At 44.6% G+C, this 15543-nt stretch overlaps 1 protein-coding gene across 8 annotated transcripts in view; it reads left to right on the top strand.

Moving 5' to 3' along the window:
- The window catches only part of LOC114512547 (aminopeptidase O (putative)), a 439198-nt gene that overhangs the window by 259430 nt on the left and 164225 nt on the right, over positions 1 to 15543 (top strand). For all 8 annotated transcript variants that reach the window (XR_004902147.1, XM_036021469.1, XM_036021474.1 and 5 more), the window contains one exon: positions 10681 to 10870. Coding sequence is in view for 7 of the 8 variants with exons in the window: in XM_036021469.1 (XP_035877362.1) it covers positions 10681 to 10870 (190 nt within the window). In the remaining variant the exon portion in view is untranslated. The remainder of the gene's footprint in view (positions 1 to 10680; positions 10871 to 15543) is intronic.

Raw genomic sequence — 15543 nt, forward strand, 5'->3', positions numbered from 1 at the left:
TAAACTGTTTTACAGCTCTAAGCAAGGTTGATAGCAGAATTTTTCATAAGGAAAACTAAACAAGAGATTAAATTCAGATGCCTATGATGAGTCAGGCAGCACATGGGCAGAGTATCCTCTGAAAAACACTTGGTTTTCTTTGCCTACTTGTGATGGAAACAAGATTTCATTTTTAATCCTGCTCTAGGAAGGCGGGGGGAGCACACATGTGATTATAAATGACATGTGTACTCAGCTAGTGGTGGGGAGTCGGGACTGAGTGGTGGAGAATGGGGAATGGGGCCCCACCTAAAAGGGCCAGAAGCTATTCAGCTACATTTCCTACATGAGATTGTAGGACTAGTATGACCAAATCTTTCAGATTTTTCAATATAGTTTGAAAATGTGGATTTCTGGGTGAAATCTTCCCACTTACAAATTGTGGCAATGGATTTCTTTTCTTCTTCTTTTTTTTAAATTACTGCTGTGCAGCCACCACAGTGTAGATCAGTGGCTCTCTGGACCAGCAACATCAGGCTGACCTGGGAACTTCACAGAAATGCAGTTTCGCAGGTGCCACTCAGGCCTCCGACAAACTCTGGAGGTGGGGGACTGTTGATCCATTTTAACAAGCCTCTCTTCTCTCAAGATAAACTTGCCAGGTTTAGCAAATATATATTGCACGGGACATACACTGAAAAAATACTCATTGTTTATCTGAAATTCAAATTTAATTGGGTATGTAAAAATTACCAGAGTGCCGGACTCCACATAGATGCTTGCTTTCAGTTGTGGAAGCAACAAACAGCTCCCTCACCAATTAAATTTCTGAATACTCTTTGGGAAACCCCCACAATTTCTTTCTCTAGACAGGGAACATGGGAAGGCCATTTGCAGATCCAAAGGGTATGTTCACTGTATTTCAAAGGAAACACCTAATTACATCATTCTTACTGAGGTTGGTACAAACTGCCCAAACATGTCTCTTCATGAAGCAGCCTTCTAAGCTTCCCACATGGCCCCAAATGCCAGACTTGTAGGCACAGTAAGAACCTACTTGGTGAGCTATTATGGTTCTCTGTGTGCTGCTTTATTGCTGTTCTGGCAATGAAGCAAAATACATTATTTTATTAAATAAAGATTTTCCCTGTATAACAGTGGAGGCTAATTGTATTAGCTCTTTTTATAGGAACGAGCATCATCACCCTGATTGGGCAAGATGGAAGTGGGGATTGAGGGAATGGAGGAAATCACATTTTGTTATCCATGTGCTTCAAGGAGCTGCCAACATGTTTTAATTGGTAATTACCAGAAGAGTTCTCCAGATTCTGCAGAAAATGCACAGCTCTCAGTTCATAAGCAATTTTGAGAAGACTCAAAAGACATGTTCAGACTCCCGGCCAAGATGGAGGCATAGATAGACACACTGTGCCTCCTCGTACAATGAAGATAGGGACAACGACAATTTAGAAACAGAATAACAACCAGAACTGACAGAAAATTGAACTGTATGGAAGTTGGAAAACCAAGGAGTTAAAATAGACACATTCATCCAGACCAATAGGAGGGGCAGAATCAGGCAATGGGGCACAGAGGGGTCTCGACACAAAGAGCAGTGGGAATGGGCGAGTAAGGCATCCCAGGCATGCAAGACCGAAGCAGGCAGAACCTGGGCACACAGGTGGCAGCTGGCAGACCCTAAGCACCTGGTGACAACCGGCAGACTCAGCAAGGCGGCGATTGTGAAGTGAGGCACTGTGAGCAACCCAGGGTCCCAGCTCCAGGAAATAGAGCCTCGGGGCACTGATTGAAAACACCTGTGGGGGTTGAGGCATAGGGAGAGACTCCCAGCCTCACAGGAGAGTTCTTTGGAGAGACCCATGGGGTCCTAGAATGTGCACAAACCAACCCACCCGGGAATCAGCACCAGAAGGGGCCAGTTTGCTTGGGTGAAGTAGCAGAAAGAACTGAAGTCCGAGGGAGGGCTGAGCAAGTGCCATTGCTCCCTCTCAGACATCTTCCCCACATACACCGTCACAACCCAGCACCTGGGTTGCCCCACCCTGGTGAACACCTAAGGCTCCGCCCCTCATACATAACAGGCATGTCAAGATAAAAAAAATGGTCCAAATGAAAAAACAGATCAAAGCTTCAGAGCAAATACAACTATGTGACAAAGAGATAGCCAACCTATCAGATGTACAGTTCAAAGCACTGGTGATCAGGATGCTCACAGAATTGGTTGAATTTGGTTGCACATTAGATGAAAAAATGAAGGCTACACTAAATGAAATAAAGGAAAATGCACAGGGAACCAATAGCGATGGGAAGGAAACTGGGACTCAAATCAGTGATGTGGACCAGAAGGAAGAAAGAAACATCCAATCAAAAGAATTAAGAAACAAGAATTTTAAAAAATGAGGAGAGGCTTAGGAACCTCCAGGACATCTTCAAGCATTCCAACATCCAAATATAGGGGTACCAGAAGAAGAAGAGGAAGAGCAACAAGTGGAAAAGTTCTTTGAACAAATACTAAAGGAGAACTACCCCAATCTGGCAAAGGAAATAGACTTCCAGGAAGTCCAGGAAGCTCAGAGAGTCCCAAACAAGTTGGACCCAAGGAGGAACATACCAAGGCACATCATAATTACATTAGCCAAGATCAAAATGAAGGAGAGACTCCTAGAAGCAGCAAGAGAAAAGGAGACAGTTACCTACAAAGGAGTTCCCATCAGACTGTGAGCTGATTTCTCAAAAGAGACTTTACAGGCAAGAAGGAGCTGGAGAGAAATATTCCAAGTCATGAAAGGCAAGGACCTCCATCCAAGATTGCTCTATCCAGCAAAGCTTTCATTTAGAATGGAAGGGCAGATAAAGTGCTTCTCAGATAAGGTCAAGTTCAAGGAGTTCATCATCACCAAGCCCTTAGTATATGAAATGTTAAAAGGACTTATCTAAGAAAAAGAGGATAAAAAACATGTACAGTAAAATGACATCAAACTGACAGTTATTAACAACCACACCTAAAACAAAACCAAAAACAAACTAAGCAAACAACTAGAACAGGAACAGAACCACAGAAATGGAGATCACATGGAGGGTTATCAACAGAGAAGTGGGAGGAGGAGAGAGGGGGAAAAGGTACAGAGAATAAGTAGCATAGATGGTAGGTAGAAAATAGGTGGAGGGCAAGAGTAGTATGGGAAATGTAGAAGCAAAAGAACTTGTGATACATGGACATGAACTAAAGGGGGGAATGTGGGTGGGAGAGGGTGTGCAGGGTGGAGGAGAATGAAGGGGAGTAATGGCACAACTGTAATAGCATAATGAATAAAGTATATTTTAAAACGAAGACATGTTCAGCTACACTAAATATTGTTCATAGAGTTTGGGCTTGGGTGTCTCTGTGTCCCTCATGTCCAAAACACCAAGAGTGTTCAGTAACTTTAAAAAAAATGTTATTTGTTTGTTCTCCTCTATGAGAATCCAGAGACTTCTACGATTGAACAGACACGTTAATATTGAGAGGGACCCCTGACCAGTGTGGCTCAGTTGGTTGGGCACCATCTCACAAAATACAAAGATTACTGGTTCAATTCCCAGTCAGAAAATGTGCCTGGGTTGTGGGTTTGGTCCCTGGTCAGGGTATATATGAGAGGCAACCAATTGATGTTTCTCCCTCACATCTATATTTGTTTCCTTCTCTTTCTCTCCCCCTTTCCCTCTCTCTAAAAATAATTAAATAAATTCTTTTTTTTTTTAAGAGATTCAGAGGGAAAGGGGTCCACAGCAAGTTGGAAAATTCAATCACTGTTTTTACCTCTGATTCTTTAGCTTTAAAACCTGAGACATTCACTTGCAGTTTTATATAGCTTTTTAGATGAGCATAAACATTAGATACCAACCCACCACCTTCCTCAGGAATGGTAGCCAGCTAGGTATAGCCAACTCCTAATAATTTACCGTGTGCTAGCACTGCCTCCATTTAGCAAGGAGGACTGAGGGCTATGGACAGATTACCTGGTGGCACTGAAGTAAAGTGTCCGCTGCTCTAGTTATTGACAGCTGAGCACTCTGCCAAAGGTGGTCTCTGTTTTCTAGAGTCAAAGGTGATCTTTGTGTTTTGTTTTTGCCTCACATATTTTTTTCCATTAGCAATAGGCCAAAGCCAATTCTAAACAAAATTATGAAGCTGGCAGAAATGTTTCCATGTCCCCAGCACTCCTTTTTCCCTCCTTGTACCTCACTATAGGTGTACCTCTTGCCTTGCCACTGTCATTTGTGCTCTGCTTTTGAGCCTTTCCCTGTCTTCCATGAGCAGCCACAGGGAACCCTGGCAGGATACAGGCACCAGTCATTATGCCTCAAGGTGCAGTGAAACCATAAGCTTCTTCTCTGGAGGTAACTGCTTTAACCAGAGATTACAAATTTGTAGCTCCTGTTCACAGGTGTGTTTGCTTAGGCATAGTGTTTTAATTAATTATTGTCTTGGGGTATTAGGCAGACCTTGTGGTGTGAGGTGTGAGGATCTGAGCCCAGGGGTGGTGGGACTGAAGCAGCTCCTGCAATCAAAAGGGACCTGGGACTTATCGGCCACACAACATGAGGGCCTTGTAGGTGCTGGACTTCAAAAAATAAATAAAATAAAAATTAAAAAAATATTGTCTACTTATCTCTTGTAGTTACATATTTTTCTATATTGTTATCACTTTCCTAATCTTGTTATTTACTTTCTTCATCTTGTTATCCATTTCCCATCTTGCAGTTTTCTTCCTATCCTTATTATCTGCTTTCCTTATTTCATGTGTTTATCACCTCTCATCTTCTACTTCACTCATCTTCATGTGAGATTCACCCATCTACATGTCTGCTTCCTCCATCTTATTGTCTCCTTCCCTTATCTCCTTGTCTCCTTTCGTTATCTCCTTTTCTACTTCCTTTATCTCCCTGTCTACTTCCTCCATATTCTTGTCTACCTCCCCCATTTACTGGTCTACTCCCCGCCTCTCCTGGTCTACTTCCTGCCCTCCTTGTTTACTTTCCTTATCTCCTTGAGTACTTACCTTTCGGCACCTTCTCTACAACCTTCACCCCATTATCTAATTCCCCCTTCTCGTTATCCACTTTCCTCATTTTATCTTCTTAGCTCCTATAGCTCTTGAGTTTGTGACTTGCTTTAAACCATCTCTTCTTGAAAAGAATATAAGAGGATTTTTAGGACAGTAAAACCACCCTGCATGATATTATAGTAGTGGGTACATGTCATTACAAATTTATCCAAAGCCATAGAATGCACAACATTAATAGTGAATCCTCATGTAAACTATGGACTCTGGGTGGTAATGATGAGTCTGTGTAGGTTCATAAGTTGTAAGGCATATTCCACTCTGGTGAGTGATGTTGATAGTGGGGTAGGCTGTGAGTCTGTGGGGCAGAGAGTATATAGGAAATCTCTGTACCTTCCACTCCGTTTGTGAACCTAAAATTCCTCCAAAAAGTAGTTTAGGAAAGAAATGTTGGCTTTAGCAAAAATAGGCAGGATGTAGAGGCCAGGAATAGGCAGTAGGCAGTCTGGCATGTTGCTTTTCCTGGGCTCCTGGTATAATACAGGAGGGACTGACCTAAGCACATGTGCACCCTTTGTCTAGACATCCCTTTGCAGTGTCCTGTGAGGGGCTCCTGGCGTAGGACAGGGTTACGAAGAACCAGGTGTTGTGTCCAGGGACTGAGCCTCTTTTCTACCTGCCTTCTCACCAGGAAGAGACCAAAGCTTTGCTGATCAAAAGGCCTGGTAACCTCAAGCCAGCTCTGGCTGTGATGGGAATTTAAGTAACAGAGGTCCCAGGGCTTTCCTTGGGTGGACTCTGAAGAAGGAACTTTAGGAAGAGCAATGACCATGCACCACTGGGCTTCAGCTGGCATAGAAGGATGGAAGTCCTGAAGTCACAGGTCTAACCCCAGTGACTCTGTCAGAGTGGGTCAGAATAAGGCTTCAGTGAATCAAATTATTTGCTCCATTACTTGCCAGCTGTGTGACCTTGAGCAAGATACTAACTTCTCTGTGTGTCGCTTTCATCATCTGTAAAATGAGGATAATAAAAATCTATCTCCTGAGGTCATGAGGTAGATTAAATAAGAAAATGTATGTGAAATACTGTGCCTACCATTGAGTCTAAGGATAATATGAGTCTTTAGAAGGAGGATATGATTTTGGTGGGAGTCTCTGGAATGTAGATCACTTATTTTCTGTTGTAGTCACATTGGCATTCTAAACCAAAACTCGTTTAGATAAATGAGTAGATATTTGCTATTCAGAATTTTTAAAGAAAACCACTGACTAATGTTATCTTTTTCTCTCAAACCTAAATCCCCCATGTTAATCAGATATAGTAAGTTTTCCTCAAGTTTTTAGAACTGGTTTCCACCTCAGGCTACTGGAAGTCTTATATCCCCAAAAGAACATTCCTTCATCTCCTAACTAGGGCTGCAGTTTAAAGACTGACTTTGTGGTTATAGCAGGATGCCAGATGAGTCAAATGAAGGTGACTGGTACCTACAGAGCTGCCTGAGAGCCAGAAGGGAGCAGGGACCCTGCCAGGTCACCCAGGCCATCCTTTGCCTATGGGACAACACATATATCCCCTATATTGGATTATATCCAGGAGAGGGACCAAGGGATTTCATTGCAGAGATGAAGGGGAAGGAGCTGAGCATTTGGTCCAAGTGCTGGCAAATACCATGTCACATGTTAAGAAGGAAAGAGAAAACCTGTTCTGAACCTTAGGGAGGGGTGAGGACAATTGTCCCCCCTTTCAGATTGCCCCAGGCTTCTGTGAGTCTATTATACAGTTATCCAGATTAAATTAGCAAGTAATCATGTTCTGTAAGCAAAAGTTGCTTTCATGTGGTTACGAAACACCTAGATCCAGTTTGACTTTGGATGGAAAGGAGCCTGTTTTCCTCTTTCTTGGTTCTTCCTTCTTTTCTATAATGGGAAATTGGACTCCACATGTCATTGAAATTGAGAAAAACTCTGAAGCCATAAAAAGTTCAAGTTTGATTAAGCCTATTTCCTGGACATGTCTCCATTTCCTAGATGCACCTCCCAGGGATCTGTATATAAAGTGAATCTGCTTCCCCTGAGGGGAACTGGTATCTGCTCCAGGATAAGGGGAGGCTGGCCTAGGGCTCTGCTTGTGCTACACCAAGAGCTATTTCTTATCCTCTTGGTCCCACCCACAGCCTGCTCTGACCAGCTGAGGCAGCCTGAGCCCTTAAGTGCTGAGCAGCAACCTGGCCCACGCTGGTCCCATCTCCCTGGACAAAGCAGAAATAAATCACAACCAGCCCCTACTTAAGATCTGATGAAATTCTTCATTTCCCCTTCAAATTGAATACCTCCCAAAGGATTGGAGCAGCTCCTGAGAGTGATGAAGGCATTCCTTCCTCCTCTGGTAGAAGCATCTTTTAAATTAACAGACACAGCCTTCTCATCTGGGCGGGGAAGTAGTTTTTAGGAACAGTGTTAAGAAACTTTCAGACCAGAAATGGTATTTTTAATCTCAGCAGGGCAGAGTAGCAGACATGCAATAACACACGGCCTTTGTGAGGAGGCAGCCCTGCTGGTGGTCTCCTGGGAAAGAATGAGAACACGTGTCCTACGTCACTCCCCACCAGTCCTGCTCTGCCCCTGTGGTCCTCGAGCAATTGTTGGGAAAGAGAATTTATTGTGGAGAACACAAGCAAGAGAGCGTGTGCTTTTTGAGGGTTGAAAATATTATTTTCCTGCCCTTCTCTTATTGGGGAAAAATGATAAACTCTGCAATTTAAAAAAATAATTTTTCTGATGAAAATGTCATTCTAGTGAATATCTTTCGTCCTCTGTAATGATGATGAATCGACAATTTGGCATTTGTAGAGGCAGTTGACACAGGCCCTTTCAGGGGGGAGAAGGAAAAAAAGAAAGCTGTTTTCAAATAGGCACTGTCAGAGGGAAGACTGATGGACTGTTGGCTGAGTAGGCCATGAGTAAGGTTCTGAGAGGAGCCAAAAGGTGATACGTATAAATCAAGGTTAAGGTAGGTGTAGAAAATTCTAAACCGCTCATTCTGTTTTGAAGGTTGGCATGGTAAAGGAATATTTAATATTATTCCTTGAAGTGAACTTAAGAACATTATACTTTTCTTCACTCACTGTTGAAAAAAAAATTTAAAAATTCTACTTAACATGAGAAATTCTGGTCCATATTTAGGGTCAAAAGGAGGAGGAAATTGTCCTTGAAAAAGTATTTTAGTATCAGGATTTTGTTAACAACCCTTGAGAAAAGCTATCGAAACCTCACTCATGTTTTAATTTAGTTTTAAGAAAGAATCCATTTCCTTCATAAGGAAATATAACCCCACAGGTAAAACCCAACCTCAGAGGGTGTACTCCACTGCAGGAGGATTTGGGGTCTGGTTCTCAACTGGAAAATTGCCTCTCAGGGAGAAGTTCACGTTTTCCCACTGATAATAGGTTGGGTCATTTATGGCCAGTGAACGCCCTTCCTTCCTGTGTAGGAGGATGTTGAAGTTTCCATCTTTCTCAGAGGACAGTAGGAAATGCATTTATCCCCAGCCAGGAAGAAAGGATTGAGGATGGAAAGTGGGAATTTAGGTGGAATTCCAGCAATGCCAGGGCCAGTCCTGAGCCCAGCCTAGCCGCACCAGGACCAGGGTGGTGTTTGCCACGTTACTGCCAGGTGGGGAAGGAGGTCTGTTGGGGAAAGACTGCTGGAGGGGAACAATTAAAGGGCTGGAACACACAAGGCCTTCCCCTCCCCCATACACCTAGCTCCCTTTGTGCATTCCTTCAGGCCATCTCAGACTTTGATATTTGCATAAATGGGCCTTGGATAGGCTTCACCACTGGGAGAAAGCAGTGAGCGGGTCAGCAAAGACAGGGCAGGCTTTTTTCCCTCTATGAACAGTCATCAGCTTGTGCATCCTTCCTGGGTGGAGCAGACGGATCAGCCTTAGAGTCTCTGTAACCACTCTGCATGCACCGCCTGGGTCTCTAGCTGGCAGACCCTTCTGATGCAGGCTTGTCTTTGAGCTGTTTATAAGGCCTGATGTTACTTGTGTTTTGTTTTAGCCCAAAGGGTGAAGTGCTGCCAACAGTATGTCTGGAATGTTATTTACTTGGTACATTTCTGTGGCTTTTCTTTGTAGCACTGCACATGCCAGAGCAAGGGGTCATTTACTGAAAGTGCTAGGTTGCATAGTTTGTCTTCTCCACAGGCTACTTTCTCAGTAAGAGAAAGTTTTCAGCTCCTGTGCTTCTCAGTTTTCTTCCTCCTTTCCCTTTTTGCTACCTTCCTCCCATCCTCCCTTCCTGTTTTTCCTGAATTAGTGCTCTGAAATACTGTGCTTGCCCCCATGTCCTAAATGCTTCCATTGCCCTTTTATTATCTGGAGTTTCTGGTGGAGTCTGCTGAGAGCTTGGCAGATGCTTTTTCATTTGCGTGTCTGCCCTGTTATTATTTCACATAAAAGCTGTCTATTTTGGCACGTGACTTCGTGATTTCAATTGGGCTCGCTGAGCTGAATGGGGGATGTTGTGCAAGAGAAATACAGGTGGGGTTTTCTCTACTGGTGGCCGTGGGGGCGGAGAACAAATCTGTAAGCAGTCCTGGCTTGTGCTGAGCCGACATGATGGCTCACAAATGGCTTTTGAAGGACGAAACCAGTGTGTACAGTTTCTTAATTCGGGAGGTTTCACAACTGCTTTGTTAAATTTATGGAGGAGAGAATTTTTTAAAGAGCAAATTCTTCATTAACAAGACTGTAAATAAGTCCTGGATAATGAGAAATGCTGAAGGTGGAAGCATAGGCGGTATTCTGTTTGCCTCTTCTCTCTTTAGCCTCCCTCCCTCCCATTTCATCTGTGCAGTTCTAATCATGGTATTTTGGGTTTCAAAACAAAGTATGGAAAATGAGATTAGATAAATCTCCCTGACTGGTGCCAGCCCTGGGGCCGTTTGCACACCTGGGTAGGTTACCTCCCTTCTCTCTCTCTCTCTCTCTGCATAATGTTCTTATGCCATGTGAATATGTAAGCATCTGTAGGTGGGAGGTGATACCATTGACAATCTTGGCCTTACGGAGACTCAACTTTTATCTGAGTGTCCAGGAAAAGTCACCCGTTCCTGGCACCTGTTAGTTTGTTAACTCTGTAACCAGCCCCTTTCAGAAATGGAAAATTTTGGATTCCATTCTTCTTGGCTTTTCCTGTCCTTCTGCATTACTTGTCAATTTGTTGGTAAGCCGCTCAGATTTTTGGCTGAAGGGTCTTCTTTGATCATCTCTTGACAGCATGGGCTTCACACTGTCACACCTGCTCTCTTTCACAGCCCAGATTTCCGAGTAAACACTTCCATTGCGTTGTAATTTCTCCATTGTAGAACTGGGCTGCAGGTTACTTATTACAGGTAATAGCCGTTGATGACGGAGATGAATGCTTGGCAAAAACGGTAACTTGAACCACTGCCAGAGATGTAAACTGCCGCTTTCTGTATTTCTAGAAGCCTCTGAGCTGCAAGTCTATCTGTCATGATCTTACATGCACATGGTAATAGTGCCAGACTGAGCAGGCCACCCTGTGGGGCAGCCACCCAACGGGCTCTAACAAGACTCTCTCTGTTTTCTCCACCATTATCCACAGCCCACACATTGTCTTCCTGTCTCAGAGTACTTTGACCGGAGGGAGCCATCTTTGTGGGATCCGTCTCTGCCACGAAATTGCGCATGCCTGGTTTGGCCTAGCCATCGGGGCCCGTGATTGGACGGAAGAGTGGCTGAGTGAAGGGTTTGCCACTCACTTGGAAGATGTATTCTGGGCCAAAGCACAGAAGGTATGTTTAAAGTGACACTAAACATTTCACTTCCTGGAGTCAAATTCTAGTCATAGTCATTGGTTCATTCAACAGGTATGTACTAAGTGCTTATTATGCACCAGACACTTTTCTTTTTTTGCTGAGAGAGAGCTGTATAAATGAAAGGGGAAGCCCCTGCCCTTTGGGATTCACAGTAGAGCCACAGGAGAGAGAATCGACAAACACATAGTATAACATGTCAGGTGCTGATGAGTAGTGGGAAGAAAATGAAGCAAAGTGGCTGAGGGAGTGTTGTTTTAGAAGGCTCAGGAGAAGGCATCTCTGATAAGGGGGCGGGCACTGGAGCAAAGACCTGCAGAAAAGGTCATGCTGTGGTTACTCAGAGCTCTCCTTTGTGGTTATGTGACATCGTGTTTTGTTTTGTTTTGCTAAATAGTGAGGTTACAGGTTAAATCAGGAGGCATAATCTCAGATGTCTGCTGGCAAGTAATGAAGAATGAAGTGGTTGATGTTACAGATTAGGGAATGGTAACAACTGTGGCAAACTGGCATCAGGTGGATGGGTCTTGAACTCTAACCAATTGTCCTGTTGATGGGAGGACTCAAGATAGCCTAAACTCCTAGTGTTACAGAACAAACAAGGGGGGCCTGGGACGATATACTATTACTGAAAGAAACCCCCAAGTCCGTTATGTCTGCTGTCTATAGGAAAGATGTCTCTCAGTGCCAGAGATTCATGAAAAGGAAAGGAAACATTTATTTTATGCTGTACAGACTTAAAGTAGTGACCTAATGTCTTCATCAAAATCCTAAAGTCCCTTAAAACACCCACAAACAGACACAGTCCTTCCTTTCCCCTTTGCCCAGTCCAGAGTACCGTATCTCAGGAAAGGAAATAGAAGTTCATAGCTCAGGCAGTCCCTGGTTCTTCTTAATAATCCATCTCGAATGGGAGACCTCTCTGGGTTCCCAGCACCCTCAGCTGAATCACCAGAATCTCTGCTAAAGCTGGGTGGTGGTTCCCCCTTCTAAAGCTTTGGGGGTCCCCACTCTGGCACAGGCACGTGGTCCTCTCTCCCAGGACCACGGGAGTCCCCACTCAGCCAAAACTGCGTGGTTCTCCCCCCTGGCTATGGGGAGGGTGGGGGTAGGGGTGGGGGGGTCGCCACTCTGCCAAAGCTGAGTGGCGATTCTCTGCTAAAGCCGCATGGTGATTCTCTCTTGCAGGGCTGCGGGAGTCCTTACTCTGCTAAAGACACATGGTTCTCCCCCTCCCCATTGGCTGCCTTGTCTCGGTTTTTAAATCCCCGTGCCAGCCTTCCTCTGCAGCCCCATTTCCAACTCATCCTACAGTTGGCCTCACATGCCCTCAATCTGCTGTCCTTTCCAGCTTTACTGGTCATCATCGTGGGTCTGGGCAGGTATGACCACATGTCATGGAGCCAGTCTTCTCCCAGCTCTCACGCAGGTGCTGTAACTCAGGGGACCTGCCCCCCTGTTACGTCTTGGTGGGGAAGTTACTCCCATTCCCCTGGCTCAGAGCTTGGCCACAGCTATTTAACATATCTATGTAACCAGCCAAAAGCCATAGATATGTTAAATGACCACACCAGAAGGTAGCTGCAAAGCTGCCCTGCATGTTCTTGCTCTGTGTGCCTCTTCCCCCAACTCACACCTGTGAGGGAAGGGGTGAAGACATCTTAAAATCTCCTGGACACCTTGAGTTCTGGACCCCATTTCAAATGCCCATTTGGGGTCCTCCCTCTTGGCTGCACCCTGTAACAGTAGTTTTTTAAAGAAAGTTTTAAAAATTGGATTTTTCTGTGAAATCTACTAATTTAAAAAATATTATGTGAACCAACATACACAGAGGCCAGACCTGATCAGCACATTCCCAGTATAACCTCTACTTTAAAAATTGGCTACCAATTCTAATGGAGATATGGCAACTAAGCCACTTCCTGCTTATTTTCTTATTCCTAATATTTGGTCACTTGTTTCCCTATCATTTCTGCTCCTTACACACTCGACTATTTATCATTTTCTGAAGTTCCCAAGTTTGTGCAATATCTTTATGATTTTGTTCAAATTCCTTCTGCATGTTGAAATCCTATTTATTTTTCACCATCTAGCTCAGGGTCACATTCTCTGGATAGCCCAGACTGATCATTTCACTCACAACTCAATACTACTCTTCTAGAAACTTTGAACTCCCACAGTATTTGGTACTAGCTTACCTGTTTTTTTCCACTTTCTTCTTCTTCCTTCTGTCCTCACAATTAGCTTATGATCTCTTTCAAAGTAGAGCTGTGCCTTGCTCAACCTCCCACCCCTGTAGAGCTAGCAGTGTGCACATCTGTGTCCTCTGCCTCAGAGAGTTGCATGAAGAGAGGCCACACGGCAGATTAGAGGAAAGTGGCTGGGTGCAGAGTCTGACCAGGCTTGGAATCCCAGCTCTGCTGCTTACAGCCTCCCTGAGCCTTAGTTTCATTTGTAAAATGGGTCTGAGAATAGTTTAATGTGTAAATGAGCCTAGCACAGTGTCTGACACATAGTAGGCATTCAGCACAGGTTAAATAGTTTTCATATAAAGTGCCTCTATCACCATCCCTTCCCTGGAGTGCTTCCATCCTGAGACAATCAGATTTGTACTATTCTTGGTAATCATGAAGTATTTCAGGCATCTGATGACAATGTTTCTGTCCTTTTCTCTTCTCCATCCCCAGAAAGCACTCCTTCCTTAACCTTTCCCTCTGCCTGAACTGTCAGATGGTCACTCCTGAGACTTTACAGGGGTTGTGCCTCCAACTTCCCTGAATACATCCATTTACCAACACAGGCACCAAGCTGGCCTGGCTGCTTGTCACAGCTGCACACCTTCCCTGTGTCTGCTCGAGCTATAGGAATAAAAGGATGAGTAACACACACCCTGCTCTGAAAGAGGTCATAGTCTAATTGAGGAGGTAAGAAAAGCACACAGAGGAAGGAAGAAGAAAATAAGTTGCAAAAGAGAGATAAACACCAAACACTGTGGAAGCTCTAGGGTGGGAGAGGCTTGGTCTGAGAAGACCCAGGGAGGCCCATTGAAGGAGGTGACTTCTGAGATGAGCTCTAAGGCAAAGTAGGAGCTGAGGCATCTCATCCCTCATAGGGGGCACCTCAGCTCATCATCCTTTAAGGTGCGTGCAGTAACTCTCAGTATGTAAAAACACAAACACCCCTGAGGCAAAGTGGCCATTCTTGAATCAGTACAAAATTTGGAAATATTTCCCAAGCATGTCCATCACTCTTGATGCCTTCCTTGAAGAGCAAGTAAGACGGAGCTGCTGCTGGTCCCTGACAAGTGCCCACAGCAGACCTTCCAGGCAGGAGAGGAGTGCTCTTCAGGGCAGGGGAGGGTGGGCCACCTCATGGGATTCTCCTGGTCAGCAGTTGGATCCCCCAGTGAAAACAGTGTGAGGTCACATTGGTCACTCTGCAGCACCGAGCATTAATTAGCAAGCGTGGCAAAGTTGTGGGGTGAGAAATCATTGAACAAGGAGATAGAAATCCACATTCTGCTCAGAGTAGCATTCTGTAGAGAAAAGTGAATTGAGTTAGTTGCAAGATTGAATCATACAACTTGTCATTGACCTGGATAAAGTCTAAACTCTTTCACAGGTATCTTAAGCAGCCTGGTTGCCATGACAAATACCACAGACTGGGAGGCTTAAACACACATATGTTTTCTCACAGTTCTGGAGGCTGGAAGTCCAAGATCAAGGTGCTGACAGGCTTGATTTCTCTCATGTCTGGCTTGAAGATGGCCATCTTCTCACTGTGTCCTCTGTGCATATGGGGAGAGAGGGTGGGGTGGGGGGAAGGAGGGAGAGGGAATGAGAGGGAGAGGGAGAGGGCTGGTGTTTCCTCTTCTAATAAGGACACCAGTCATGTTGAATTAGGGCCCCACCTCTATGACCTTATTTACATCTTTGAAAGCCCTATTTATACCCTGGCTGAGTGGTTCAGTTGGTTGGAAGATCATCCCATACACCAGGGGTCCCCAATATCCAGGTCATGGGATAGTACTTCCATGGCCTGTTAGAAACTGGGCCACACAACAGGAGGTGAGCAGGTGGGCTAGCCAGTGAAGCTTCATCAGTATTTACAGCCACTTCCCATCACTTGCATTACTGCCTGAGCTCCACATCCTGTCAGATCAGTGATGGCATTAGCTTCTCATAGGAGCTCAAATACTACTGTGAACTGCACATGCAGGGGATCTAGGTTGTGCGCTCCTTATGAGAATCTAATGCCTGATGCTCTGAGATGGAGCTGAGGCAGTGTTACTAGTGCTGGGGAGTGGCTGCAAATACAGATTATCATTAGCAGAGAGGTTTGCACAGAGACTACACTAAATCAGTTATGTGTAGACTCATATCAAAACCCTATCAGTGCATGGCAAGTGACAATTAAGCTGCATCTGATGGCAGGCCATAAAGCCATCCCCCTGCCCTCAGTCTGTGGAAAAATTGTCTTCCATGAAACTTGTCCTTGGTGCCAAAAAGGTTGGGGACCGCTGCCATATACCAAAAGGTTGTAGGTTCAATTCTTGGTCAGGGCACATAACCAGCTGCAAGTTCCATCCCTAGTCAGATCGTATATGAGAGGAATAAAATCGATGTTTCTCTCTCACGTCGATGTCTCTCTCT

The sequence above is a fragment of the Phyllostomus discolor genome, chromosome 3, assembly GCF_004126475.2.
Source record: "Phyllostomus discolor isolate MPI-MPIP mPhyDis1 chromosome 3, mPhyDis1.pri.v3, whole genome shotgun sequence".
In the NCBI taxonomy this organism is placed as follows: domain Eukaryota; kingdom Metazoa; phylum Chordata; class Mammalia; order Chiroptera; family Phyllostomidae; genus Phyllostomus; species Phyllostomus discolor.